At 45.0% G+C, this 26,674-nt stretch overlaps 1 protein-coding gene across 7 annotated transcripts; it reads left to right on the top strand.

Annotated features, from left to right (window-relative positions):
* Nucleotides 1–446: 446 nt before the first annotated feature.
* klc1a (kinesin light chain 1a) lies at nt 447–25,830 on the top strand. 7 transcript variants are annotated; one of them, XM_028396505.1, is made up of 18 exons: nt 447–937; nt 4,556–4,823; nt 5,262–5,492; nt 6,317–6,395; nt 9,774–10,002; nt 10,656–10,743; nt 11,463–11,500; nt 11,733–11,814; nt 12,585–12,686; nt 15,324–15,497; nt 15,599–15,698; nt 15,879–15,931; nt 16,497–16,564; nt 16,717–16,825; nt 17,716–17,850; nt 23,134–23,267; nt 24,842–24,908; nt 25,509–25,830. In XM_028396505.1, the coding sequence occupies exons 2-18, from the start codon at nt 4,557–4,559 to the stop codon at nt 25,572–25,574; spliced, it is 2,022 nt and encodes a 673-aa protein (XP_028252306.1). In that variant the 5' UTR covers nt 447–937; nt 4,556; the 3' UTR covers nt 25,575–25,830. The 7 variants fall into 7 exon arrangements, with proteins under 7 accessions (XP_028252306.1, XP_028252305.1, XP_028252307.1 ...); XM_028396504.1 differs by having other exon boundaries at nt 17,716–17,877; XM_028396506.1 differs by lacking the exon at nt 24,842–24,908 and having other exon boundaries at nt 17,716–17,877.
* Nucleotides 25,831–26,674: the final 844 nt, after the last annotated feature.

Raw genomic sequence — 26,674 nt, 5'->3', positions numbered from 1 at the left:
TTTTCTGATGTGAGCAGCAAACCGGTTAGGTTAGGCTACTTATAAACAGTTCATTTTTTATTACAGCAATAAAATGTATCTTGCTATAACGAGATAATATGACGTTATAACGAGATAGCGTCTTATCACGTTATAACGAGACGTTATAACGAGATAATATCACGTTATAACGAGATCACGTTATAACGAGATCGTTATAACGAGATAATATCACGTTAGCGTCTTATCACGTTATAACGAGATACGGTTTGACGTTATAACGAGATAATATGTCGTTATAACGTGATAGCATTTGACGTTATAACGAGATAGTGATTTATTTTTTTTTCTACTGTGGCAGTTCAGCGCTTCCGTATTTTCATCATCACATTGTGTATTAAATAAATCTGGCTGCTCAGCTCACGCCGCATCTTCCTCTTTAATCCGGCCAGGATGACATCAGTGCGGCCGGGGAGGGGTAGGGGTGCCGGGTAACGCCATTTTCACGCACCGCGCAGTCAGTCAGTCAGTCAGTCAGTCACCCACCCAGCCAGCCAGCGGACCGGGCCCCGGCTGTCATCTTCATGGGTCAGCTTTTAATGTAGCCCCCGTGTTTTCCCGGAGCGGTTCCTGCCATGGCTGCGGCGGAGAGCGGGCTTGTGTTGACGGGCTCAGACTAAAGTCATTGTTTTGACAGATAGCTAAGCTAGGTGGCTATTAGCTATGTAGCTACATCAAACGAAGGTTGATGCGGTGAAGCTCAGCGTCAAGTCGGCATAACAGAGCCCGCTGGCAGGCGGAGACTGCGGTGGAGGATTCCGTGTTTTTAAAAACACTCACTGGAAGACGTTACCGGCTGAAAAAACATCCACTTCATATAAAACAAGGAGGAGATTTAAAGCGGAAAAGAGGAGCGTTCCAGTCGAGCTGCATTGGGCAACGGATGTCCCAGAGAACGGTAGGAAATGGCTCCGTGTATTTCTTGGAGTGCTGTCATCAGCTAATTAACCACTTTGTGGAAATGATCACGACTGTCATTACGTTAAACAGCTATTTTATTTTTATTTACTAACTAGTCCGTGTTATCCAGCGTATTGTTTTTTTAAATCAGAGAGCTAACTGGATGCTGTGTTTCCAGTGTTTACGTTAATTGCAGGAATTAGACGCCACCAGCCCCATTAACTGTCACTGACAGCGCTAGCAGGGAGTTAGCAGTGTGTGACAGGAAAGTTTTGAACCGACTGGTTCTACAGGTTAATCCATTTTGCAAATGACAGAGCTTGGACTCCGCAGCAGGAACTGACTGACTGACTGAAACGTGCCTGTCAGCCGGTCACAGCTCACACTGTGTCGGCCCACTGCAGCCAGATCAGGCAGGTACTGATGATGGTGATGATGGTGAGGACCACAGGCTGTCATGTGATGGGTAGCTGTGTCCGTTCATTGATATTCAGAGCGGGCTGAGGGCTGTGAAGGCTGCCTGTGTTCAGCACAGTGGAGCCCAGTGTGAACACTCACACAGCTGGGCCACAAGAAAGAGGTGAACATCTGAGATTTAGGATGCACACACACACACACACACACACACACACACACACACACACACACACACACACTCACAGCATCACTTGACAAGTACCTGTGTAATTCCTGAGAGCTCCCTGCAGTGTTTAATGTTTAATCCACCCAGAGGAACTCTCATGACAACCTGCAGGGCTCCTCCCTCGGGGCTGACAGCTCCCTGCTCCCTCTGGACCAGCTTGTTGTTGCCTCAGAGATCCCAGAGGGTTTGTGTGAGTTCTTACTGCTGGTGGGGGAAACGTGATAATTTTGTGTCGTTGCAGCAGATTTTGTGGCAAGTCTGCATGTTAGGTTTTTGCAGGTGAGGAAGGTGACATATTCAAATGTGCACAAACCTTTTAAATATGCAGCTCACGACCATCTGAGGCGGCATAAACTGATTACAGATCAGTCGGTTCATTTAAAAAAGAAGCATGTAAACGAGCCTAATGACTAAAATTTAACTGTAGAAGCCTCCCACTAATTCAGTGTTGTGGGATTATGAATTACAGCTATAGACAAACCAATAATAATCTCTTAAAATGGGTGTAAATCAGGGTGATTTCCTGTAGCAGATATTTCACGACCTCATGATTAGATTAGTGCAGTGACAACAACAGTTATTTTTATAATTTATCAGGCTTAACCTGACTGTTGTGATATCAGCTATGAGAAGTGTCTGTAGGAGTGTCTGCTGTCTGCTGTTTTTTAACCTAATCCTGATGATGTCAACTTTAAAACTTAATCTGTGGAGAGGCCGGTGAAAGTTGTGTATCATTGTCAGTGTGTGTGTATGAGCAATGAAGCCTGTAAATTCTCTCAGTGACTCCGGAGCCTTCGGGGTGCTGCCACCGCTGTCTCTGTGCATCACAGCAGCTCAGCGATAAATTTAATCTCTCCCTCAAGGCCCTCTCGGGGAAATAAAGGAATAATTTGATGTTGTTGTCATGCAGCAGGCTTACCAGACACATCAGACCGGACACATAATGTTCTCAGTGTTGTCCAGCAGACACACACACACACAGGACTATATCTTCATTATTAATATCCAGTCACACTTTCATTTCCTGTGTCTCAGTGTCATCTCGTGACTGGCTGATTTGCTCCATAGCCAGCAGCTAGTGTCCTCACATGATGCGTTACTAAAGGGTTTCTTGTAGGATAAAATGCAACATATTCTAACCACATAGTTTGAATGAATCATATGTTTACTGTAATGTAATGTAAGAAGAATAGATGGGTCCAGCTGACAGGAGCTTTCGTTTGCAGGTCTTTTCAAAGTGGGTGGGATGGTCTTTTTTCTTTGTTGTCATTCACAGTTTAGCTGCTGCCCGTTGACAGGATACAGGTAGAACAACTGTTGCACCGTTTGAATAGAGGGTGGAACAGCTAAATAAACACGCAGCACATCTAAGTCTGCATTTCACTGGTGAATTAAGACAGCAGATTGCGTATTACTGATCTAATAACGGCCCACACATCACTGACTGCTACTTTTCTTTTTCTCCGTCCTCCCCTCACACGTTCCCCACCCAGCATCCCCCTGGGCGCCCATCTTCAAGCTTGCGATTTACATTTCAAAAGTCAACATCACAAATAGTTTTCTGTGAGTTCCCACTGGTGCTTCGCGTGCAGAGACTCGACTGATGCCAGAAATAAAAGATAGGTTGGGTCAGAACAGGGAAGAGGAGGGGGGGGGGCTTCTGCTGTCAGTTTCACTTCTGTATTTCACAGCCTGCAGTGATTTGTCTGTGTTTTAACAGGGATGTTGTTTGATCTGATATCCAGCTGCAGTGTGACAGCATGTTATTATTCAGAGCTGTATAAGAACTTGTTAGTTGATGGTAATATTTATTTACTGCACTAGCGTTCTGGCACTGATATGCCTCTGCTCACCTGGAGCTGCTGTTCTCCCACCTCCTCCTCCTGCATGCAGCGTCAGCTTCCTGCTTCCTGCTCAGCTGATAGGCTGCAGGCTGGTTGCTGAGTCACATGGAGGCGATCGGGGCTGCAGCCCTTCCTTTCTCTGCCTCGTCTCGTGTTTTTGTTCCTCTTTGATAACGATGTAAAATCTGCTCCTCACCTGGTGTGACAGCAGCTTTTATTAAACCGAGGGGGGACATTTCCTTTAACTGACTGTAATTGCACCGTCTATGAAAGGACTAGCATTCAGTCACACCCAGCGGTTTCATTTCTATATTTCTGACACTTTCGTCAGTGGGATTATTCAGTGGTGGTGCAGCTTCAGTCTTGTGTGTAGCTTGTGGAGATTTATTAGGCTGCTCGCTACAAGTGCTGCTGAAGCGCTCAGTAATAATCCTCTTAAGTGTGTGTTTGTGTGTGTGTAATGAGTACAAAGCAAAGAAAGTCAGGACAGAGTGCACAGCAGTGAGTTGAGCAAAACTGTCAGAAGGACAGATTTGAACCCGCATCATTTAGCAAATGAAAAAAAAGTAATAAAATCTGCTTTACCTGCAACACCCGAGAGAAGATATCACAGGCCATGACTGGAAGCTGATTATGATGGATGAGGATATAGTTCAGAAGATGATTGGTTACACTGAATGATCAAATAGTGGAACCATGTCTGACTGTGTGCAGAATCCGTCACACACACCCCGAACCTCGGATCAGACTCATACTGTGCACAGGCAGCAGGTTTAAAGTCTTCATCACAGCAGCACCAAACTCCTTCTTTTCTGGCCCATGAGACCAGAAAAGGTCAGATGACTGTGACTTTAAAACATCAGAACATGGCGTGTTTGTCCTTTAAATCAATGTGTCACAGTGCTGTTAAGGCCTAATTGGTCTTTAAATGGTTTAACAGATGGAGAAAGTCGCCCAGATCACTTTTAAATGTCAGGAACACAGTAGTCACAACATGACTGTCAAGTGTTTGTGTTTGTCATGAAAGCCAACTTTGAAAAGACGTCCATGACGGATTCATATTTACCTGTGTTATGTGAATTCATGCAGTGTTTTAGAGTTGGATTGAAGCATCATTGTGAATCTGCAGGATGCGTGAGGACATGTCCACCATGGTGTGCGTGAAGGAGGAGGAGGACCCTGGGGAGAAGCTGTCTCAGGATGAGATCATCTCCCGGACCAAGCAGGTGATCCAGGGTCTGGAGGCCCTGAAGCAGGAGCACCACTCCATCCTGGAGGGCCTGCTAGGCACGCTACGCTGCCTGAAGCAGGACGAAGAGGGCGTCCTGGTGGAGGAGAAGTCGCACATGATCCGCAAGTCCCTGGAGATGCTGGAGCTCGGCCTGAGTGAAGCACAGGTATGACTGATCATGTTCATATGTAGCTTGAATAAATGATAAAGGGCACAAAAACAAGCAGAGGAAAGAACACAAGGACATAAGAAAAGGCTTTAACACCTAAATATAATCATGGAGCACTTTAAAATGTATATTTTCAGACCAGATTTGTTTCATTACTCTCCTGGTAAATGACTCAGCGATGAGTCACTGTTGATGCTTTCGCCTCTCGTCTCCACCTCCCTGCAGGCTTTCAGAGTCTGCCTCCACTTTTATGCTTGGAGTTGTGATAAAGTGTAATTTCCGAAATGTCCCTGTGCTGCAAACATTTGTCTAATCACAGCCGTTTGCTGTTAACCTTACACAATTAATAAAGCCTCATGTAACAATAGAATTGTAGGTGGTACCAAATACGGCTCCGAGATGTTGTCCAATTGAACACCTCCTTTTTTCGCCCAGGTGATGATGGCGCTGTCAAGCCACCTGAGCTCGGTGGAGTCAGAGAAGCAGAAGCTGCGCACTCAGGTGCGCCGGCTCTGCCAGGAGAACCAGTGGCTGCGGGACGAGCTGGCAGGGACGCAGCAGAAGCTGCAGAAGAGCGAGCAGAGCGTGGCTCAGCTGGAGGAGGAGAAGAAGCACCTCGAGTTCATGAACCAGCTCAAGAAGTACGACGAGGACCTGTCCCCCTCTGTGAGTGCTCCGGTCTCGCCTGTTTAACCCCCTTCTGATGAAGGACGGCAGTGGATCAGTCTGTTTGAACTGGCTTGAGCAAATACAACCTTTCTGCCTGCTGCTCCTGTGATCTGCTCACAGTTCAACCAGAAAACTCCACAGTCATTATTTTAATTATTGAACATGTTGAGGCTTAGTATATATTTGTAATACGTTCTGGAAAACCTGTTTTTTTTTACCATTAGTTACTTCTCCAACAGCTGGGAGCACGAATGATGTTTAAGATCAGATGGAGTTAGAGGGGCAGGTTGGCTGTGTCTGCGTCAAACTGTTCAGAACTCCCTGCACAGCTGCTGCTTTTAATGACACCACAAATCAGCGAAGGTGACGATGGTGGGCACATGAATCTTTAATAACATTTAAAGGCTCATAATTCAACACACTGCCATGTCCAGGAGGGTCATCTTTACAGCTAACCTGAGCAGAAATCTACTTTTTATGTAAAAGAAAAAGTCCAGCAAAGTGAAAACAGTTTCCTTATTTGGCACACGTGCTTCACTGAGATCTCCAAGAATCTCATTTCTTACATTCCTCTGAGTTTTTTTTCCTTAACCATGACTTCCGCCATTTTTCTGCTGTTTTTTCCTCCCTCAAACGTCTTATCAGCAGCCGAGACGAGCAAAAGCTATCAGTCTGAATGATCTCCTGCATTTTAAACATTTTTGCAGACTGACTGCATCAGCAGAAAAGTTTGAATGTTCATGTCTAAAAAAAAAAAAATCAGGGAGTGTTCAGTCACTGAATGCACCGTCTCCTCTTTCTTTTCCTCTGTTCTGCCTCAGGAGGAGAAGGACTCTGACTCCAGTAAAGAGACTCTGGATGATCTCTTCCCAGATGACCAGGATGACCAGGCCCCGGGCAGTAAGTGTTCTTCATCTTACAGTCCTGGACACAGGGATGAAATTCAGTCCCTGGTGTTGGGACAAAGTCTAAACAGGTCCCAGATGAGTTCCTCTAGAACCACAGAGCTGTAATATTGTATGTTTGCATTAAAAGTGCAGCTTTCACAGTATTAATAGTTGGTGACGTGCAGATTTTTTTCATGATGGTCGCAGTAATTTTGAAAATGTCCCTCCTGAAAAATCGATCCGTCCTCTGGGAACTAAACTTCAATCTTTGCACCAGCAACACTCCTGTAATATAACAACGTCTAGTCAGTGAGCGTCCCCAGAGTCAGAGTATATCATGTGATATATATCCTCCTGCTTTCCTGCACTTTTCCTCAGCCTTATAAATCTTCATCTCTTGCACACACATGCTCGGCTCAGTTTCTTTTCCTCTTCATGTCCTCTCAGTGTTCGATGGGGTGGACTCTCAGTAGCTCGGGACTCCACACAGTAAAGCTGTGTTGGCTGTAAAGGCCCATTAGTCAGGACCTCATTCTGCCTGGATGGAGGCCAAATAGGGAGAAAACCCTCCCATCACTGTGGGGTTATATAGTCCCAGTTTTCCTCCAGTGTGTTGTGTTTCAGTGGATGTATTTGATATTACTCTCAGTGTGTCTTTAATCTGGTGGTAAAGCTTTATTATGATGAAAATCCTTAGGCTAAAGGAGGTGTAAGGTGGGCTGTTGAATAATTATTCTCTTCTATAGACACACACACACACGTCGGTACCAGCTGAGAGCACCAAACAATTTGTTCCCAATCTGGCGATGCCCATTTGGCTCCTGACACCAGTTTGTCTGCCAGTTTAAACTGCTGACTAAAAGGACGACAAACTGGTCCACAGTTCACTCACTGCTGTAATCCACAATGTGAGCCAGACTGCAGATATTTACACTGTCACTCTGAACAGTTTTATTTCTCTCTCTCTCTGTCTCATGTTCATTCAGTGTGGACGCATCCTTCACAGCAGCTCTATGGAAACAGCACAATCATGGCTACAAGTGCAGAGAACTCAAACATGTCTTTGTGCAGAATAAGAGAAAGGCAGAAGCATCTGTCTTTGATCGTGGCATCCTGGTGTTTTAAATCCTTGTAGTTTATATGAAACATTGTGATTTAATCTTAGATTTGTACACGAGGAGTATAATTTTGCTGACTTCCTGTTTTTTTTTTTACATTACGTTGTTTTTAAATGAAGCTTTTTGCTCACGAGGAAACCAGCCTTCTGTTTTTCTGCGGCTGGTGTTGATTGCTCGACACTTAGAGTGATTTAAAGTGAGGGTAATTTTAGGTTTTCGTCCAGACTTCTCCATATTTTTGGCCCCAAATTATGATTGCAGTGCAGGTTCAGAGCAGAGGAAGCAGGTTATTATTGGGATACAGTGTCGCTGCTTTTACTTCATGTTGTCGATGGAAAACGATCTGGATTACTCCGGCGTTTGGTCCGGCGGTGAGTGGGTAGAACATGTACCGCTGCTAAATGAATTATGAGGACAGGAGGGGGGATTGGTTGGGGAATATGGGGAGCAGAAGATTGACCGTCTGCGTCATAAATCCAGAGGTCAATATTGTATAATGAAGAAAAAATAAATGTGACATGTTTATTGTGATGGGACTGTCAGTGTGAAGGCTCTATATACATCTGTGTTATTTATTCCTCATTATTGTCTTGTGTCATATTATCAGTATTTGCCAACTTTTAAACTGAGCATTGTTTTGAGGCGAGCTTACAGTAATGCAGTAATTATACACCCACACCCTTTCACACACACTCACACCCACAGCTGTGCTTACAGTACACAGGCAGGTAGCTACTCCTTGAGGATGGTGTATACAAACTGGAAATACGGGTGGGAGGCTGAGAGAGGGAATCGGTGTCATGTTTCTACGTTCGACTGTACTTAAAAATAAAAATAAAGGTAGTGGAAGGGGGAGAGAGGGATGTTTATGGAGAAGCAGAGCATCATGGACTGGCATTAATCCTCTGTCAGTGTAGAACAGAGCTGCCTGTGTGTGTGTGTGTGTGTGCTGGATATTAGGTTGGAGTAGATTAGATCAGTCTTTCCTCTGTTGATTATTCTAAAAAGCTTTTGTTGTTTCTGGTAAATTGTTGTCTACAGGAAGAAAATGGTGGTAATAGTGGTGGCAGCTATGGCTTTATTTAAACCGAGACCAGAGCGTGTTTGTGTGTAAATATTTACATTCAAGTCATTTAGCAAACGGAGCTACTGAACGATTGTGTTTATGAAGCATGTTCTCTGTTGTGTTGTCATCCCTCTCTGAGTGTATGTCCTGTTTTTTGGTTTGCCTGGTTCTGCACACCTGGTACCACTTCTCTGTGGTCACTGTTATTACTGCAGCACGCGGCTCCAAACTCCAAAAAGCCCACTGGCCATGGTTCAGAGTAAATACAGAGCTGCCCGGCCTTTTAATAAGAAACCCAATCAGCTGGTTTCCTGACCTCTCGCTCACATTCGTGCATTCTTAGACGCTCACACATAGAGCCAGACGGACACGGTGCAGCATCATGAGAGGCATTCCTGATCTGACCCCGTTTAACGTATCACACACAGGAGCCGGCGCATCAGCTGTGCATCGCAGCAGAATGAGGACATTGTTTATGCAGTTAGTGGGGCATATGTTAACTGTTAACCACCATTTGTTTGCCGTGATGTCAGATTTGACCCATTTATGTGAACACGGACATCAACTAGGTTCAAATCACACTTTGCTGACAAAGACAAATCTAACTGTGTCATTTTTTTTTAACATAAAAAGTCATTTCAGCTTTGACAGCTGGTGGTTTTGGTAGAAGATGCATTATTTAACTAAAGACGCATTATTCAGTCCCCGTCATTAAATTATGAACATTTAAAGCTTTAATTCGCGTTATGTGACGGCTAAAGGACAATATTTGGCTTTAAGCATGTTAAATCTGCATCTCACGACGCATGGGCACACGCGGCCTGAACGGACTCTGTATATTACAAGGCGCCACCTAGTGGTTTGGAGGACAACTAACAAGCCGGGTTAAACTGGATTGAGCGTAGATATGTGTGTTTGAAAAGATTTGAAAATAGGTCTGAACATATCCAGCTTAAAGGCGATCTGGATTCATTCCTACTTTCTCCAGTGTGAACGAGAGAGTGACTCACTTCTGGAGGCAGCCTCAAGAGGCCACTTCAGGAACTGCAGTACTTTGCAGTTTCACTTCAGCTTCATTCCTCAGCATTGGAGTTTGCCTCATGTTTTTAGTTGCAGGTTTATATTTAAATGTGTCAAAATATGCTGCAGTAAAGTGTGTTTACCCTGAAATCTAAACACTGTTTCTGTGTTTTTTGTGTGTTTTCAGTCCAGCCGGCTCACGGCAGTGCAGCAGCAGCAGCTGCCCAGCAGGGAGGTTATGAGATTCCAGCTCGCCTGAGGACCCTCCACAACCTGGTGATCCAGTATGCCTCCCAGGGCAGGTACGAGGTGGCTGTGCCCCTCTGCAAACAGGCCCTGGAGGACCTGGAAAAAACCTCTGGACACGACCACCCAGATGTGGCCACCATGCTTAATATCCTAGCCCTCGTTTACAGGTAATCGAATATCTGAATGTTTAGAAGATCTCATGTGTTTAGAATCTATCCTGAAACACGTTTTTGAATGCCTTATTAATCCTCAAAGGTCACTGTTTTTTACAAGACGTCACGAACCTATTGATGCATTTTTCATCAGTGTTTGGCAGATATATCTAAAAAGATTTAACCTTGTAGTTTTTCATCTGAACGCCTTCGGATTCAACAAACTTTTATTTCTAAAGAGAGAAAAATGTGATACTAACAGAGTATTTTGTCGCCCTCACCACGCTGTGGCATGTCCTTTCAAACCTTTTGTGTGTCTGGCCTCCAAACGAGAGCCGAAGGATCCAAACAGGCTGACACGAAGATTTACAGTACGGCAGCAGAAACAAAAGCACGACACACAAAAGCCCGACCGGTGTTTCACAGGAGCGACGCCATGCTTTTTCTATAGGTAGCTCTTTAACAGTCAGCACAGGCTTCTGTTCTGAATGAATGCGTCTGTGTGGACACATGATCTGTGGGAACTGCTGCAGAGCTATTTCAGCCGCGTCACCTGGAAAATAATGAGCTGTTAGTGAGGATTGTTGGCATAGTTCATATTTCTTTTCTTTGTGTGCTGGTCTGTCATTCTGTCCGTCTGTGTCTGACTCCCTGTGTGCTTCTGTCAGGGACCAGAACAAGTACAAGGAGGCAGCCAACCTGCTGAATGATGCTCTGGCCATCAGAGAGAAGACTCTGGGCAGGGACCACCCAGCGGTGAGTACATCTGTGCCGACATGAACGCAGGGCACTGTTGATCTGAACCACACAGATGGCGTGTCCTCCTTCACAGTGGTAATTCATTGTAAGTGTAGATGTTCAACAGACGGGTGGGCAAACGCTTCAGGGTAGGGATGTCCCGATCCGATCACGTGATCGGAAATCGGGTCCGATTACGTGATTTCAGACTCGATCGGAATCGGATGTTGCCTCCCGATCAGGACTCGGATATATATTTATCAGGGCTCTCAAAGTTAACGCCTTCTGTGCAGGGTGGCTCTGTGTCCTGTAGCGTAGGGGTATGACAGTTGCTTTTGGTGCGAGAGGTCCTGGGTTCGAGTTCTCGATGAGCTGCTGCGTGTCTGAAATCACCTAGCGTGGCGCTCTGGACACACACACACACACAGGTTTTGCTGCAACGAGTCACTTGCTATTTGCCGCCTTTATAGAGAATCTTGAAAGTATCGGATCGGGACTCGGTATCGGCAGATACTCAAAATCAAATGACTCGGACTCGAGGGCAAAAAAAACCTGATCGGGACATCCCTACTTCAGGGTGTGTGTTGCTAGATCAATGACTCCTATTTTTTGGCTTTTATTCTCTAACCATGTCCACAGCGATCAGGAGGCACACTTTTATTTCTTACCTGTTATAAACCGAGGCATCAGGTGTGATTTTCCTTAAACCCTCATTACCCCTATAATCTGCTACACAGCCATTTCAGATTGTTGCAGTGTCCTGGTTCCACCCCAGGTAACACAGACAGCCATAATATCAATGACATTTATCATCGTTAAAGACCCCAGGAAGTGTGAGTGTGACTTTCTTAGCTCTTGGTTTTTAACGTGCGAGTGTGTCGACACTATTGTCTCACAGTATAAACCTTATGTATTTTAAACTGCACCTCTCTGACGGACCCCTGAGTGTCTGAGACTGAGACGAGCAGCCTGGACTTGATGAATAATTCACCCGCCCCTGTTCTCAGATTCAGGAGACTCTGTTTGACTGTAAGCACGCAGCAGGTCCAGCAGGCCTGCGTCTCCACTGTCTGGACCTCCATCACTGAGGTTAGCCGTCTCTCACCTACATCCTCTGCCACCAACAGGCCCCGATCGTTCTTTTTTTCAAGAGGAAATCACATATCCGATCACTTCTGTACTGATTTTTCTTCTTCTTGAGCTCTTGTTTTCATCTGCTTCTCTTCATCATGTTTTTTTAATGTTCAGTTAGTTTAAGCCAGGTGAGCTCCAGGTTTTCATTCCTAAATTAGGTGTGAACTGGCTGCACATGTGCCAACACACGTACACCATGTTTACATAGCAGCAGATTCAGCTGACCTGGATTGTTTCCAGTCAGGCAGTCAAAGTACGAGCCCTGGCATGGCCACTCTGTTGTTTGTGGGAAATCACCCTTAAATTTGTTCCATTTTGTGGATAAATGAGAGATTCTTCTGGAGATTTGGAGTATTTCTTTTACTCTATTCATCTTCCTCTCTGCCTCGGATCAGAGCCCCCCTTTCTTCCCACCCCTTCTCCCCTCTGTTCCTCCTCCCCTCATTTCCTCCCCCCTCAGTCCACATGGCCGCCAGGGCCGACCTGGTATGAATCAGACATCAGAGCTGCCCTGCAGACTCCTCTGTGTGTTGGGAGCTGATTTGGATCAAATTACAGCACAGCATAATCACTTCCTGTTTCAGCACGTCCTCTTCCTCCTTGTAAATTACTCAATCATCTCATCAATGGAGCTTTGAGTCTTGAGGTTCCACACACTATGCATCAAAGTGTAGAAAAAACAGAGTAGAATGATTCGTGTGTTTGTGTGTTTGTGTCCCTGACAGGTCGCTGCCACCCTCAATAACTTGGCCGTGCTGTATGGAAAGAGAGGGAAGTACAAGGAGGCAGAGCCTCTGTGCAAGAGAGCGCTGGAGATCAGAGAGAAGGTGGGTCAAAGGTCATCAGGCACCATGTTGAGTAGATGCTGTTTCTTCAAAGATGTTTTTTTTTTTTGGACAAAACTTTTACTTTGAGGTAAAGTTTCGTTCATTCTTAGTCAAACTCGGTGTCCTACTTTCACATAAGTATTCAAAGACGGGAGATTTCACTCCCATGAGTCACGGCAGACTGAAGGACAAACACCTTCTCTGATAGAAAAGTGACGAAGATCATAAAACAGACTGTCACCGACTATCGACAGCCACATTTTAAATGATGGATTTAAACTTGCAGTCAGACGCAAAGAGGTAAACAAAACAGCCTCTGGTCCTTGTTTTGGAGTCAGTCATCGTGTTGCTTGTAAATCCAGCTAGGTAGTTATAAGCTAATGCTAACAACAAGAAGTGCAGAGAAAACTTCATGTTTGTGGACGACCAACGGTGACAAAATGAGCACATCTGCCGCAGCGCCTCAGTGTGAGCGTTGAAGGAGCATACCAGCATCGGTCAGAGGTCGGCCTCGCCTCAGTTATCCTGTGCGGCGGGCACCATTAGGCCAGTTTGCCCTTTCACCGATGCAAAATGCTGTGCATTATATGTAAAGTCTAAAACCTTTTAAAATCCTGGAATGTACTCCATTCTCTCTCTGTTGTACAGAGATGTGTATCACAGGGCAGCTTGTCATTATTTTGTCTCACATCTAAATTGATGATCTGCTCACAAAGATGCAGCTCAGCAGAAGGATCTTTATTTTGTTGTCTCTCCTGAGCGCCTGCCTTTGAACAAAGCCTCCGTCTCTCCATCCTCACAGTGAGATGTCGGCTTTGGTTAAGCTGAGCTGATTTTATTTTTTTTTCTTCGCTTCATACTGCTTAAACTCAGATGATGACGCTCTCTCACTTAGGCTGTGGGACAGAGTTTTCCTGCAGCAGAGGAAGGCGGCTGCTGCAGAGATGCTGAATCGGAACGATTGGTTTCTGCCTTTTTATAGAATCTCAGAAAATTCTGCTCCAAACTGTTTAGTGCCCATCGGGAAAATGAGGCGAATCCATCAACATTTTCACTGCTCAGTTATTTATTTGAGAGGAAATAAAATAAGTGAAGCTCGCAGAAATATCTTGATTACATTAGTGAGCTGACTGAAACATAAATCTTTGTTACTATAGTGCCCAAAAATGCTCGATTAACGTGCAATCAGAGCATTCAGTTTGTCACCAACAAAGATTATGTTCCTCCAGATCCTGTAGTGTGAGCTTCCTCTCTGCCATCAAGCTTGTTGTTGTTTATTTTCAGTCATTTTCATCTATACTCTGTTCTGTGGACTCACCAAAATCTGTGTTTTCATCAGATTGCTGCAGCGGAGCAGGTTTCATGCTCTGCTCGCTGTTTCTTTGATTCACTTTGGGCCCTCTTAATTTTAGATGCAGGTTCCTGAAAGCTTCCTAGAAAACAAACAACATCACTTTTGGTGTCTGAACGCGTCGATAAACATGATCAATTCCCCCTCAGCCGCCTGCAGCGCTCGCTTTGGTGGGGCAGTCCCTTTTTTCAGATAATGGTGTTTACAGGAAAGCTGTCAGATGTGTTAAGCAGCAGCAGCAGCAGCAGCAGAGGCGTGGGAGGTCAGTGCATGCTGTAGGTAGCTCCACTCTGTGGATCCTGTGGATCACAGCCTGTCGGCGTCCAGCAGGGAGGAGGCGATCCGGCAGACCACAGACTTAAGAGTGCATTAAAGTGAAGCCAGGAAGAAAGAGGAGAGCATTTTATCATGGCTGCTTTTTAACATTTTTTAACATCCTTTTCTAAACATACACTACACATGTGGAATGAAGCAGATTTGATGCATTATCGTGATTTTGGGCTTAGATTTGATCATATTTTCCAACAAAATGGAGGACCGTTAACCGTTTTGTTTGCTATTTTCTTTAAAAAAAGATTATTTTACACCCTCAGCTTGGTTTTGAGGTTTAATGCATCTCTTTTTTGCTTTGACACTCCTTCTTATGCGTCCCACATTTCTTCTTCTACTCTGCATCTTATCCTTTTCTCTGATCTTCGTACCTCTCTGCTGGTTGGTCAGATTCCTTCAGTATGCACTCTGTGTCTCTAGCAGGGTTGTCCAATAACTGGAAGGTCGGTGGTTCGATCCCAACTCCTGCCCAAGTCATTGTTGTGTGTCCTTGAGCAAGACACTTCACCCTAGCCTGTGGCGCGCGTTGCTAGTCATTGTATGACACTGCTTGGCAGCAGCCTTAAACAATTTCCCTCTGGGATTACTAAAGTATCTAAAATCAAAATAAAATAAATAAAAAATACCCACCTTAGAACCCGGTTACTGCTTTTGTTGTATCGGTGTAACACACAGTGTTGTGTGTATGCTTCTACAAACCTGCTGTGTAATGTGTTTAAAGCTCTTCAGACACACTGAGTGACCTGGCAGGAGATTTAAAGACACCTTCCCAGGTTTTAAAACTGAGTCACATATTTTGGAACATGAATGAAAACAGTACGGTGTCCGCTGCTGCTGCTCTCTGGAAGTCATTCCTCACATGGACCAAATGGTGCCCGCCAGCCACAGGGTTTTGTTGTTGTCTAAATTGTTGTTGTTTTAACCCCTTTGTGTGTCTCCCTGGCTTCCCCTCCCAGGTGTTGGGCAAGGACCACCCAGATGTGGCCAAGCAGCTGAACAACCTGGCCCTGCTGTGTCAGAACCAGGGCAAGTACGAGGAGGTGGAGTACTACTACATGAGAGCACTGGAGATCTACCAGACCAAACTGGGCCCCGATGACCCCAATGTGGCCAAGACCAAGAACAACCTGGTGAGGAAGAGGAGGGATGGAGGCCGATTCTTGATGCTGTTTTTTTTTTTTCCAGCGTTGTTCTGATTCTTGTTGTTTGTCTCTGTGTGTGTTTTCATCAGGCGTCCTGTTACCTGAAGCAGGGCAAGTTCAAGCAGGCTGAGACTCTGTATAAAGAAATCCTCACCCGCGCTCACGAGAGGGAGTTTGGCTCTGTTGACGGTACGAAACGCACAAAAAGCTTCTGTCGCCTGAATCCAGAGTGACTCCGCACAAACACCAACATGTCATCTAATGTGAAGGTTAACATGTTCAGCTGAGCACCTTTCAGCTGAGAAGGAGAACCGGATGTTTACAGATTTCAGCTGTTGATCAGAGCGGATTCTGTCTGTTTGTCTGCAGATGAGAACAAACCGATCTGGATGCACGCTGAGGAGAGAGAGGAACAAAGCAAGGTGAGCCTCTATGTGTCAAAGGTGTTTATGCAACACCCAGAATGCACTGGGAGCAGCCAATTAGAGCCAGTAAAGTAAGGTTCAACTCGACATCCAAAAGAAACGCCGCAGACAGCGACCCCACCAGCTGCCCCTGCCCGGTACCAGGCTGCTCTTCATCACTGTCCTCAGCTGACCATTTCAGCCCCTTCCTCTTACTCATGGATCCGTCCCCTGTGCTGTCTTCTTCTCCTATAATTAACCCAGAGACTCCCACAGTAAGCTGTGAAATGCGCAGCACTCCAGCAGTTGTATGGGCTCAGTTAGCATGCAATAGGAAGGATTGACTTTACAAAGTGTTGGATTAGCTGGTTAAGTCTCCACTGATGATGACGATGATGGAGCGACTTTCCCCACTAGCAGTCATTTCGTCACAGTTTAATAGGTTTAGTTGTTCAGCGGAAGGAATCCTGACCCGGCTCTAATCCCACCAATAAAACCCCCCCTTTCATGTTGGCTGTGACGGCCTCGAGTCAAGAGCCGGGCTCATTATTCAACATGTTTTTGTGGTGTTTTTATGTGACAGGGGAAGCAGAAGGACGGCTCACCGTTCGGAGAATATGGAGGCTGGTACAAAGCCTGCAAGGTCGACAGGTCGGTTTACTAGTGTGGATGCTTTAAACCAATCATTTTTTAGCAAAGATGATCTTCTCCTTTTTTTTAATGAATGTATTTGTCAAACTTATTCTACAAATTATAAACTCTTGGATGCCTTTCTGAGATGCTTCTCCTTCTTTTCTATGCAGCCCCACAGTTACCACCACCCTGAAGAACCTGGGCGCCCTCTACAGGCGGCAGGGCAAGTTCGAGGCTGCTGAGACTCTGGAGGAAGCTGCGATGCGTTCCAGAAAGCAGGTGTGGTCTCTTTTTCAAATAAGACTGACAGAAACTCAGCGTTCACAGCGGGTTAAAAAGGCAGAAAATGTACAATCAGAGACAAGATGATAGCGCTCTTTAACGGCCTGCGATGGCGTGTTACTTATCAGACTTAATGTGGTAATAATATTAATGTGGTCTCCTGTAGAGATGAGAAAAGGGAGGCAGTGGTGAATCCCTGCAGATGTTATCCTGAGTCTTCTTTTTAAGAAACGGAAACACACACATGACACCACACAAAGAATTCGAGCTGGATTCCTGTGGCTCAGTCACAACAATTACAGATGAGTTGTACGCACTTGTACAGATTCCTGTCGAGTCAGTTTTATGAAATGTTTGGCATATTTATATCAGGAAGCTGATAGTTTAACCTTTAGCAGAGCGGACTCTGGTCGCTGTTCAGTTTGTTGGCCTTTGTGTTTCCCTTGTTTAATAATGAATGACTCAGACGGAGTGAGAGGAAGCAGACCGCTCTGAACTGAATCACGGAGCCAGCTGTAATCACGGCAGATGATGCTTGACATTGCCTCTCAACTTTTCCAAAGAGAGAAGTGACACCCATCCTAAGTCTGTGAGCTAAATTTGAACTAAAGATGTATCCTGCACAGGCTGACAGGTGGAGGTGCCATTAGCTGAAACTTATTTTTTCCACCCTCACTGCTGCTGTGTCTGAGGTATGAATGTGTGCCCAGAGCCGGGGCTCCCAGCAGGTGGTAGAAGCCTTTAATATTAATCGGATCGGATGAACTGGTACTTGCTGACTTGCCATCAGCTGCGCCGTGTTCTGTGTGTCTGAGCTGCTCAGCTTCAGCTTTAATTGGATTTAAACGGGCATTCATTGTCGTTTCGTGCACATGTGTGCGTGTCAGGGTCTGGACAATGTGCACAAGCAGCGTGTGGCGGAGGTCCTGAGCGAGCCGGAGGCCCGCGAGAAGCAGCGGAGCCGCGAGAGCCTGACCTCTGACACGGTGAAGTACGAGAGCGGGCCGGACGGTGGCGAGGAAGTGAGTATGAGCGTGGAGTGGAACGGGGTAAGTACAGTACACAGCCCTCCACATGTTACCGAGAGTCTGCAGCGAGGCAGAGAGGTAGCCTTCTGGACGGAAGCCACGTCTGATAAACATTTATAATTTATACATTCTGGTTTCCACCACCCGCCAGCCTCTCAGTGGTCAGTCGTTGATCCGATTAGTTCATAAACAGTTCAGGTCCATCCTGTGATCTTTGCTGCACGTCATCTCTCGACTCCCTGTGTCCTCTTTCTCTAAATTTAAGGCTAAAAAGCTGAAAAAATGACTATATACATGCAGCATTTTGTCTTTTGTTACTTGAAGTTTAACCAATCAGCACTGAGACCCACCTTTCAGACATACCTCCATGTTTGACCAGGCAGGTTCCTGAGGTCAGAACACACACAGAGGTGTTTCACTTTGATTAATCTTCATATTTAATATAAATGTAAATGTGTATCGGTGGCTTCTGTCGAGACAGGAAGGAGAGTGTAAATCTCAGTCAGATGCTAAAGTGACTTTTTGAAGGATCTTTCTGTCCTGTGCTACACTGATGATGCTGATTGACTGTCACCGTAGAAACCGCTTGCACGTCCCTGTTAGATCACGTGAAAAGATGCTCTGCAGGAGCATTCACTTCAGCAAAGCTTAAATCTAGGTGACTCGTAGTGTTTTATATTCACTTAGTGCTACTCTCCACTAAACTCTCTCTCTCTCTCTCTCTCTGTAGCTTTTCTAACTAACTCTGAGTCTTAATAAATGCTGTGACACACTGACAACGCCCAGCGCGCTGCCTCTGCCGCAGAGCCGCACTTCTAACCCAGCATCTGCAGCGCTTTTATTTTGCTCTGCGCTGACTGCAGTGGCAGAACACGTAGCGTCGCTCTAGGCTGCTCACCATCTTATTTCTGAAAGCCTCCGCTCAGAGCTGCTCTCCTCACATAGCAACAGTAGTCATAGCACCCCGAACAACCAATCAGCATCTGCTCCTGTATCTCTGGGAGGTTTGGTGTGACACACACACACACACACACACACTGTTTATCTCTGTGTGGTGTCCTGTCAGGAGTATATTTCATCTGAGGAAAGGAACCTGTCTCATCTGGAAAGAGCTTCAATGGAAGGAAATTAAAACTAAATTAACACACTTTTAATCTGAGTTTCAAACTGTTTTCATCTCTGGAGGAGGTGCAACACAACAAGGCTAACATTAACCCTCTGAACCCTGTGCTGTTTCTGGGTGTTAACACTGATAACTGTTAGAAAACGGCAGAATTTCTTTTGATTATTGATTTTAAAAACATTCAAATACACTGAATTTTGGTCATGTGACTGCTGCTCACATGTGAGTCCATCCTGGCTCCCTGGTTGTTGCTGAGGAGTGCAGAACGTTTAGTTTTTTTACAGTGCAAACACTTTATTTTGTGGAGACATTTTAAACGAGGAGAGGTGTAGAATAAAGTGTAAGGACTGTGCTTCAGTTTTATCACACATTTAAAGCCTATTAGAAGCTGGTTTCTGGGGTTCAGAGGGTTAAATAACAATAGACGTGCATGCTGAGCTCGCCCCACTTGTTTTAGATGGATGCCTTTTTTTGGTCTCTTTACCCTCCACAGCTGTCAGACTATATTTTGCTCTTCACCCTGTCGAACAAGCATCACTTCCACTTGAGCTCTCTCCACAGGCAGCTGTGAACGCCGCTCTCTTCTCTCTTATTATGAAACAGTTCAGTCAGTCTGCTCCTCTGAATCAACAATGGGCTCTGTACTGTACTCCTTCCTTGGTGATGTTTGTGTCCACTTTGTGCATGTGTTTGTTTGTATATCTGTTTTTGTGCACATTGTTTTTGGTGTGATGATGATGGTGATGATGTGCTGCCTGAGAAGTCTGTCTGCTCCTTGTTTGCTTTGTCAGCATGTTAGCAGCCAGAGGAAGGACGGATTCTGAACATGATCATGTTTCAGTTTGAATTAAGCTGACGAATGCACAAATAAAAATTCAAAATAAATGTCTTCTTGGCCAAATATTCAGTGATGAGAGTAATCAGAAGGGTTAGAAGGGTTATTTAACCCTGTAATGAATAAAGTCCGCCCGGTGTCTGGCTGCTCTCATGCGTCTCCTCCCTGCATCCATGTTGTGTGTTTGTATTTTCTGTGCTGCTCTAACAAAGTTTAACCCTGTCAGTGTTTTATCTTAAACTTCCAGCCTCAGGCACAGTGTCTGCATCATTATTGAGTTGTGTATAAACCCCACCTAGTGGCAAAGTCTGTCATTACACCTGCTGCATAGGTTCAGTCAGACTGAAAGCAGCAAACAGGAGGTTCTTTCACACCTCCAAGGTTTTATTTTGTTTGGTGGTTTAATGTATAGTAGAGGTGAAGAGAAGATCCTCGGCCTGATAAATGAAACACAGACTTTGTCCTGTTTGATGCAGACACTGTGTCTGAGCTGATGATCATGAACTTTTCTTTCGTTCTTCCCTCGTCTGTCGACACTGTTAATCCTTTCTCTCTCTTTTTTCTTCCATCTCACTCTTCCTTCTCTCTCTTCTCTCGTCCTGCTCCGTGTGACCGGCAGGCATAACTCTCCAGATGCCTTCTAATGGTTCTAAAAACTTGTCTTCTGCATGACGGATGCCTCGCCAGCCTCCCACCCTACAGCTTTTTGCAGTTTTCTTCAGCTCCCCCCCTTCTCTCCCTCTCTCTCTCCCTCTCTCTCTCCCTCTCTCTTCTTCTTCTTCTTCTTCTGTGGTGGGACTCTTCACTCGGGGTTGAGTGATCTGTTGCTTTTACGCTCCTCTCTGATGTGTTTGGGAACGCGGAGCGGGTAAAAACACAACCTTGTGCTTGTACTGTGTATCTGCTGCAGGTGGGAGAGGCCCGGGGTGATGTTTCTGTAAGGCAACATTAAACCTTGCTGTTTCTTGCTGTCCTTTAAACTCTGCTTCTCTACGTTCCCCCCTGCTGTCACTCTGTGCTTTCATTTTGCCTGTAGACTCATTGAATAGGTCGTGAAGGGAATGATGTGTGTGGCAGACTCACAGTCTGCCCTCAAAAACCAAACCTCTCTTTACCTTGTCCTCCAAATCAGCTGTTAACTCTCTCCACTTAGACCTGGACCTCTGAAAGTTTCCGTTTTCCAACCAAACGTGGTTGGAAAAAGACAGAAAGTTGAAAGTATTTACTGAAGAGAGGAGGAAGGTTGTTGACAAACGATGGAAAAGTTTCCAGTTGTGCGCACACAGCGCTCCTTCCTGTGCCCCTGCTGTCAGGTTTCAGGTCTCCAGGTCTGATGTGGTCGGAGTTAAAGCCTCCTCCTCCTCCTCCCCTCTGTTCCTCTGTGGAGGTCAGAAGCTTCTCATCTGTCGTCCACACAGTTTAATTCAGCATCTAAAGTCTGTAGTAGTGACTCTGAACATCTCATACAGTAGCGACACTGTAAATAACATCGACGTAACTCGTCAGCATGCTCAACAGCACCGTTAGGGTTCCCTCTCCTGTCGGAGTTTAGTGGTTAGTGTGTCACCTGTTTGCAGTGATATCAGACTGAACTGTGCTTCATTGATAAGAGGACACGTTAAAGGTAACAGGACGATGAGCTGAAGGAGAGAAGCTGCTGCGGCAGCAGGTCGATCATGGTGAAGGCCTGTTTACCTCCTGTATATCTCTGTATATACTGTCGGGGTGGGGGGTGGGAGGGGCTTGCTGTGAAACAGCGTTGTTGTTGTTAATGAACCTTTTTGGGAAAAATGAAATAATCTCCTGGTTGTTCTCAGCTCCTGCTTACTAATCCTCTGCGTGTCCCGTCCTCTTTGTGCATCGTGTCTTTCTTAACTTCTAATAAAACCTAAACTCTTTGCTCACCTGACGCTGCGCCTGTCGCCTCTTTGTGTGTCCCTTCTCTTTTCTCTGTGTGTGTGTGTGTGTGTGTGTGTGGGTGAGAGCTTTTCACCTCAGTACAGCTCAGCAGCATGAGATTATTTGTCAGTAAGCTGAGTTTTATATTCTTAAAGAACACAAATCATTGAATCATCATGTTCAATACTTTGATTAGTCTCTTAAAAACTGAATAAACCCAGAATGCTAAAGATTGATTGATAGAGGAGGATTATAACATGTACTGCAGCCAGCCACCAGGGGGCAGTGGAGGTTTTGGGCAGGTCTCCTCTTTGTTTTTCAGGCGGCATAGTTTAAAATCAGATAAAAGACACACTTCAATTCTGACCCTGGCAGCCATATTGTTTTATATTATTAGCATGCTAATCAAGGAGTTCTGTGTCTGCACATTTTTTGTGACATTTAAACTAATATTTTGTCATGAAGTTGAACACCAAACTGCAGCATCTGTCTGAAAGTTATAACCAGTTCTGACTGTCAGTCCTGACACCAACAGGGAGGAGGTCCATCCACTGGACCGGTCACTGACATACCATGCATGGTCTGTGTTTAGAGGACAGGAGCATCGTGCTGGCTGCTTATGTGTCGCACATAATTAGAAAGGACATGATGAATCTAAAGTAGAAACTGATTCAGCAGCTGCATTTCTCATCTCAAATGTTCGTAACATGTTAGACACACAACATGAGAGTGAACCCTCGTGTCCAAAAAAAACGTCTGTAAGCATGGACCTGTAGAGGGAGACAAAAATATTTCCATCATGTGTGGAAGGGGACGGGTGCAGGTAGGTCTGCTGAGGCTGAAGGTGGTCGTGTCCACAGAGGTCAGTGAGTGACCTGATGGTCTGACCTGGTGGCGGTCCTTTAAAATGGCGGCCTTACATCACACGTTGAGATCCAAACCAAACCAAACCCCTCACAGTGTGACTTTTATAAACCTACTAATCAGTAGACACCAGCTCATTAATCCCAAAACATGTTTTTACAAACTACATTTTTGTAGTTTGTGTGTGAGGGCGCGATGATCAGTGGCTCGTTAGCACCTCCTGCAGTCTGACACACGTGCTCAGTATGTTATGAACACTACAGGAGCTCTAACAGCAGCAGACGGTCACATGTGTGGATGCAGCTGCTGCGTCTGCTCCGCCTGCATTACAGCATGGGGTGTGACGGTCTGCACCGGTTTGTGCACGTCTGAACAGATCAGACCCACAGACCGCTCTGCCGTGGCGAGGCGGGCTGGCAGAGCTGCAGGTGTGTGTCAGGTGTTTGACCTGGTGTTTGAAGCCTTTTAGGACCATAATGACTCGGCCACACTGGTCTGACTCTGCACTCGGTGGCTGTGTATGAAGTGTGAGTGTAACCCTGTGGTCTCCCTGCAGGACGGCTCCGGCTCTCTGAAGAGGAGCGGCTCCTTCAGTAAACTCCGAGCGTCCATCCGGCGCAGCAGCGAGAAACTCGTCCGCAAGCTGAAAGGCGGCGGCTCGTCACGGGACAGTGAGCCCAAAAACCCCGGGTAACTATCACCCCCCCACCACCCATCACCCAGACACCTGCCGACCCGTCACAGGTGACGCAGTCTTTGCACGGAGGCCTGCGGGACCGAGCCGGCCCTCCTTCCTGCTCATCGGCTCACTAACCAAACACAAACTAAAGAAGGGATTCGCTCGACTTTGCTGGGGGTGAAGTGGGGAAACGCTGAAGCTGTTTGCACATGAGATGATGGAGGCAGCTTTGACTGGCACATCGGCCGTTTTTCTCCCACTTCATGGTTCACCTGCCGACACCTGTCAGCATGAAAATACTCTGAGGAAGAAATCTGGTTATTTCTATTTTATGTAAATACTGTCAGCTCTATTGATTGATGATTGTAAACAGGAACTTTAAAAACACGGGAAATGTTTATATTTTGCTAAAGAGGAGTCGGAATAAAATGCTGAGCAGCTACAAATAAAAGTCATTTTAAGGGAGGAAAGAATTCCAAAAAAATATTTTATACATTTTAAAAACCAAACAAAAAATTAATTAAAAATGTTTTTATAAAATATTTAAATACAACGACATCAGAGAAAAATGCTGGTGTGAATACAGAAGAGAAAAATATTCATTTTTAGAAAAAAAGTTAATAAACAATAATAACAGAAAAGTAAGAAATTATGAAAAATAAATGAAAAATAAAATAATTAAAATAGCCAAAAAGGAAAAAAAACGTATTTTATTGATAAAATATTGTGTTTAAAATTTGAGAAAAATATACATTTTGAGAACAAAAAAACACAAAAAATATTTCTGAATATTTGAAAGGAGAGCAGCCTGCCTTCGATGAAATGGGAGAAAAATGCTGCGATGTTTGGGGGATGAGCTAACGTCTGCTTTGACCTCCTGCCTGTGACGTCTCTGATGTTCCCACTAATCGTTTCTATTTATTGAACTCTGTTCAGCTCAGTTTGAGTTTGCACAGCTTTTATTATTTTTCACTTTGTGAGTTTTATTTTGAAAACCCACCCTGTCTGCATGGCTCTTCCTGTTTTATGCTGTGTCGGAGTTTTTTCTTTATTTATATGAATAAATTTGGTTTCTTTCCATCTGAGTGTGGGCCTGCATGCTTGCCGTGTGCTCACTGGGCTCCATTTTCTGTCCGGCGTTTCTTTGTTCTGCAGCTCATGATGTCTTCATCTTCATCATCATCATCCTCATCATCATGGCTGACAGATCCCTGCAGAAACGTCTGTTGGTTTTGTTTTGTCATTTGTTTTTTGTGGTGCAGGAAAGTCTTCACGAGGCTGCATGGTTTTCTGAAAGTCTTCCCACCAGCAAAAAAAAAAAAAAACACAAAACAGACAAAGTGGGCGTTTTCTGCAGCGTCACTTTATGGTTCTTGTCGGTTCTGTGTGCGCATGATGGCGACATGTTACAAAGTGGTATCGAAGTTTCGTCTTTAACCCTCTAACGTACACAAACATGCAGAGTTACACATGTTAAAATGCCCTGTGTGAAACATTTGTGTGACACTAACCTTTGTCATTAACGTCACGTCACCATCACCCCTCCTCCTCACCTCTGACCACGCCTCCCTGCATGCGGGTGCAGCATGAAGCGGGCCAGCTCTCTGGGCGTCCTTAACGTGGCGGACAAAGCTGCCGGTGACCGCTACCAAGTAAGGAGCGCGAGTGTGGAGACACACGAGAGTCTGCAGAGAGTCAGGCGGACTGTTAGAGTGTTAGATCCATTTAAAATGTTAAAACCTTTTTTAAGGACAATTATTGGTCGTTCAGGCAAACATAGAATTCTGATTTTCTTCAGATCATGTTTTTCAAAATAAGCAGAAGTATTAATTCTTCTTCAGAAGGGCTGAAACAATCGACACTTTTTGCAGATTTTTGTCTCTTTCTGAACTAGTTTGAGTTTCTTTGATGCTTCGGGCAGATGTGTGTGTTTCAAAAACATCCTAACATCACTTTTATTAACCCTTTTTAAACAGTGAGAGTCACATTACTCTCATATTTGTCCATCAGGGTGAACATTTGTGACATAAATGACCCAAAAACAGCTTATAAAGGCCACATATGTGCAGAGGATATTACATTCTGCAGTATTTTTATTGGACTTTGAGTCTTTGTAGGGGTCATTTTGGCTTTTTATGAGCAGCAGCTGAAGCCAGTTAAACATCCTAACATGTACAGCTTATATTAAAACCAAGTCAGACCTGGCGCTGCCTCCTCAGGCCTCCATCTTACTTCTTCTCTGTGTTCTCCAGGAACGAAATAATCGTCTGAGGAACAGTCGCGACCTGAGTGCCAGCCACACTGACCTGGCGCGTTGAAGGTCTTCGGTGAACGACGGCGGTCACACAAGACCCCGAGCCGACCTCCGACCTTCAGGCTGTCCCTGCTGTAAATAGCTCCCACATCAAACTGCAGCACCGCCGCGTGCTCCCTGTACAGGTTTTAATCTCTCGTTGCACTTTTTGAAGCTTGTTTGTGCTCAGAGGAAGTTTTATTTCATCAGGACGTGTCGGGGGAGGAGGCTGCTGAGTGTGCGTTTCTGTCCATGTGCGTGTACTGTATGTAAACGTGTGCTGGTGTGAGTGGGTGTTAATATTTTATGCTATGCTAGCTGCTCATATGAAGGCAGACACAGACTACAGGCTAACAATGACCTTGGTGGTCCAGTTCAGACACGGGTGGTAGAAGAGTCGGTGTTTACAAATATGGCGCCCTCTTGTGGTCGCATGAATGCACTGCATGTCAGATGCCTTGGTGCTGGCAGAATTGTTTTCTCAAGTTCATATAAGATTAAAAAAAGGTTGTTTATGTTTTTCTAACAAAGACATCGAGTTCCAGCATCGCAAGTGTTCAACGGCATGCAATTATTCTTGCAACCACAAGAGGGCGGCAATATGCTCCTCATTATTCTGTCCTTAACGCTCATCACAATGCATGACAACACCTGATGTGGGTAATGGACGTGTCTACTTGTGTGGGAAAGATGTGCGATGATGACGCCTATTGAATGGTTTAAAAACAGAAGAGTTGGGTTTTTATGTTGTCAAGGAAACACATTTTTAAAGCTCCAAAAAATACTTAAATAAATGAAAACTCGAGCAGTGAGAGCAGCTCCGCCATCTTTTTGTTAGCGTAGCCCCACGTTCACTCTGCAGGTTCATGTGAGCTCCCTTTAGGTTTTTCCACGTCTGTAGTTCTAAGTTTACATTTGTGGTTTTATAATGTTTTAAAGAGTTCTTTTGTTTTGTAAAACTCCTCCAGACATGGCAGCGATGTCTCACCTCACATACAGAGACGATCAATGAAGTTATTGGCAGAGAAAGCTGCAGAGTTATTGTTTTATTTAAACTTTACGGCACGTGAGTCGAACCAAAAAGTTCAAATGATAAATTATTTAATGTTTAATATGCAAGAACTT

Source organism: Parambassis ranga, chromosome 22, assembly GCF_900634625.1.
Source record: "Parambassis ranga chromosome 22, fParRan2.1, whole genome shotgun sequence".
In the NCBI taxonomy this organism is placed as follows: domain Eukaryota; kingdom Metazoa; phylum Chordata; class Actinopteri; family Ambassidae; genus Parambassis; species Parambassis ranga.
This window is presented reverse-complemented; position numbering and strand designations above follow the sequence as displayed.